General features: G+C 40.3%; 1 protein-coding gene across 1 annotated transcript in view; it reads right to left on the reverse strand.

Moving 5' to 3' along the window:
• Positions 1 to 2394: 2394 nt before the first annotated feature.
• The window catches only part of LOC111645522 (interferon-inducible GTPase 5-like), a 6986-nt gene continuing 5761 nt past the window's right edge, over positions 2395 to 3619 (reverse strand). The window contains exon 3 of the mRNA XM_087170576.1: positions 2395 to 3428. Within this exon, the coding sequence (XP_087026702.1) occupies positions 2806 to 3428 (623 nt within the window). The 3' untranslated portion in view covers positions 2395 to 2805. The remainder of the gene's footprint in view (positions 3429 to 3619) is intronic.

The raw sequence follows: 3619 nt of genomic DNA on the forward strand, positions 1-3619 counted from the left end.
AAGCACACCACATCTTCTGTAAAACATGGTGGAGGCAGTGTGATGGCATGGGCATGCATGGTTTCCAATGGCACTGGGTCACTTGTGTTTATTGATGATGTGACAAAAGACAGAAGCAGCTGGAAGAATTCTGAAGTGTATAGGGATTTACTTTCTGCTCAGATTCAGCCAAATGCAGCAAAGTTGATTGGACGGCGCTTCACAGTACAGATGGACAATGATCCAAAACATACTGCAAAAGCAACCCAGGAGTTTTTTGAAGCAAAGAAGTGGAATATTCTGCAATGGCCGACTCAATCACCAGACCTCAACCCAACTGAGCATGTATTTCACTTCCTCAAGACAAAAAATAAGGCAGAAAGACCCACAAACAAGCAACAACTGAAGACAGCTGCAGTAAAGGCCTGGCAAAGCATCACAAAGGAGGAAACTCAGCGTTTGGTGATGTCCATGGGTTCCAGACTTCAGGCAGTCATTGCCTGCAAAGGATTCTCAACAAAATATTGAAAAGTAACATTTTACTTAGGGTTATGTTTATTTGTCCAATTACTTTTGAGCCCCTGAAATGAGGAGTGTTTGTATAAAAATGGCTACAATTCCTACATGTTTAATCATATATTTTTGTTCAACCCCTTGAATTAAACCTTAAAGTCTGCACTTCAATTCCGTTGTTGTTTCATTTCAAATCCAATGTGGTGGCATGCAGAGCCCAGATCATGAAGATTGTGTCACTGTCCAAATATTTATGGGCCTAACTGTATAAACTATAGAACTTTAAATGGAGACCAGGAGAAGGGACAGCAGATGTTTAAGTTGAATTCAATCCTTTCCACAGACCAGTCCGAACACCCTTTTGTGATGGAAACTCTAAAGCAAATAATGTTCCTTCTGTTTCCTCATGTGGAGGCCACAGTGATACCTGTAGGTGAGATGATTGTCATGTTTTAGTCTGTTGACTTTCCATTTCGCAGTCGAACACAGCATTACCTGTGTGTTACTCATCAAAACATGAGTTCCAACAGAAACAGGAATCCAGAACCAGATAATCCAAAAACAGGAAGCAAAACCGAAACAGACAATCTGACAACAAGCTGGAGAAAATGGTAGTTTGGTCTTAAAATAAAACTGGGACAGGTGTGTCCATGGGTGTGGAAACAAGAAAATCAGGGAAGCAAGTGAAACTGAAAACAGCTCAGTGATGCAGGGAAGTTTCTGGGCCAAATATACACTGGTGCCTGTGATGTTTCTGTTCTTCTCAGTATAAAAACTGTTTCTGACGTCTGCATCACAGACAGCCTCTGTGATCTCTCTACTGAGTCACAGGCGTAATAAGTTACTGACTTTCATTTGTGGTTGTCCACAATGTTTTATATATATGTTCATTATAATTTTGACTTTCTTCTCTATGTTGTACAACTTACAGTGCACACTCCGGGTCTGAATTTTCAACTGACAGCAGGTTAAAGGTGAAGTTCACCTGCTCGTTGTCACTGAAGCTACTAACAGCTGTTTTGTATATTTCAGTGGGTCACTCACAGTGGTGAGAGTTAAGTTTTAATGTAGTTGTATGCTTTAAGAAGTTTGTCGATACTAATGATATTTCCATCCACTACAGTAAATGATGCCTGCGCATACGGAGACTGTTAGATTCACCAACACAAGACTGATACATTTGACACAAGCCCTGCTTGGATGTTAAGGAGTATTAAACCACCAGAGGCTCTTTCAGCTGTAACAAATAGTGACTGCCAGATTTAAGTGTTGATTGAAGTTTGTATCAGGTTTTTATGAGACGTTTTCTCATTTTTCTCTCTGAGATGTGACGACAGTCAGCCCAGCCCAACCCACTACGGACGGTTCACATTTATTTTCTAAATGTCATGATCATTTATCAACAGCATACAGTATCTTCTCTCAACAGTAACAAAGGAAGAGGAAATTCTGTGTGGTGTCTGACATAGTTGATGACAAAATAAGAAATTTCAGCTCATTGCAATGAACAATTCCTGTGATCATGTTGGAGGGCAGAAGTCCAGGTCTGGGCCAGAGTATGTGTCTGAACCTCTTCACCAACACTTAACTTACAAATAAACTGCACACCTACTGGATTTCCAAAAAGTTCAAAGAATTCACTGGAGATGCTCAGAGTTCATGCAATAGAGTTCACAATTCTTTCACAAGAGATACACCCGAGCCAGCACCGGTAACCGTACTGAGAACAGCCTGCCTAAACACCATCTTATATAGTCAGTTACCCCTCCCTCTTAGATGGAGTCTCCACCTATTTCTCTGAAAAAGAACCAATCTTTATCCTAGAAACAAAGGTGTCATGTTTTCCCTGGAATTCTCCAAGCCAGTCATGTCAGGACATTGACTTCCAGCTCATATTTTTAATTTTTTTTTTTTTTTTTTAACTTTATTTTTTCAGGTCACATGTTTCAACAAACCTGCTCCAGCAAAGGCTGGCTCACATGCAGGTCTCTTCTTAGTTGTGGATATAGCTGATACATTGAGTTTTAACATTTATAATGCAGAGCATATTTGAATAATGCTGCGTTACATGTTCAATGAAAGTTTACTACAACAATCATATAAAAGGCTTCATTTAAAGCAGATGAAAATACATTATTTAGACAGTAACCGTCACATTATCTGACTTAATCATTGTTTGGTTAAATGTTCAACTAGATTAGAAACCTATGATTTGTATACAGCGCTTGATAAATAATTACACCGCCCTCAGAAAAATAATTCAGAAGCTCACTGCACTGTAGATTGTATGTGTCATGTTTCCATTCATTTATATCACACTGAGGTGTTTAAACCCAGGGCCCTTGTAAAGACTTTCTGTGCATCCTCAGCGAGCATGTTGAGGGAACTACTGAGAGCTAAGTAGGTGGTGGTAAAAGAGAGGCCCATTGCTATTGGGATTCCAATTATTGGAATGAATCTAGATCCTTCCTCTACTTCCATTAATGCAGCAGTGCTTGAGGACAACAACAGTGTGTTCATGACAAGCTCTTTAGTAATTTCTCCTGCAGCCAGTGGTGATGTCATCACTGCTTTGAGATCAGCCAAAGGTACACCTGTAGTATGAGCAAGATTCTGCAGTGACTCACTATCAAGACCAAAGGTAGCTTGGTACTTTACAATAGATTTAATCAGAATGGCTAAATCAACAGCAACAGAGAGCCCAGGGACTGGTACAGCTGCTATGAATGTAGATAGAGAGGCAGAGTATTTTATTTCTGACTGTAAAACCTTTTTCTTCTTGTTGATGATCTCACGGCTGATATTGGGCAGGGAACACAGCAGAGCGTTCCTCTTGTGAGCAGGAAGTTCTCTCTCTAGAGTCTCCTGTAACAGATGGAAATCATGCAGGTGGAGCTCAAAGCTGGACACCAGGAAGACCTGCGGAGACTCAACACCTTGTTCCTGAAGACCTGTGTCACAAAGAGAATGGAGACGTTGATATCAGGGAGTGAAATAAAAATAAAATGAGAAAAAACCTCTTGAGGTTCCTCATGTCAGGATTTACTTCACAGTAAGGGTTACTGTCCAGGCAACAGACACAAGGATCATATGTACAGTAGACTAAATGGTTCAGATTGGAAAAGAT

This window comes from Seriola lalandi, unplaced genomic scaffold, assembly GCF_002814215.2.
Source record: "Seriola lalandi dorsalis isolate HSWRI2012SDOR001 ecotype SW California unplaced genomic scaffold, Sedor1 jcf7180002054953, whole genome shotgun sequence".
Taxonomy (NCBI): Eukaryota; Metazoa; Chordata; class Actinopteri; order Carangiformes; family Carangidae; genus Seriola; species Seriola lalandi.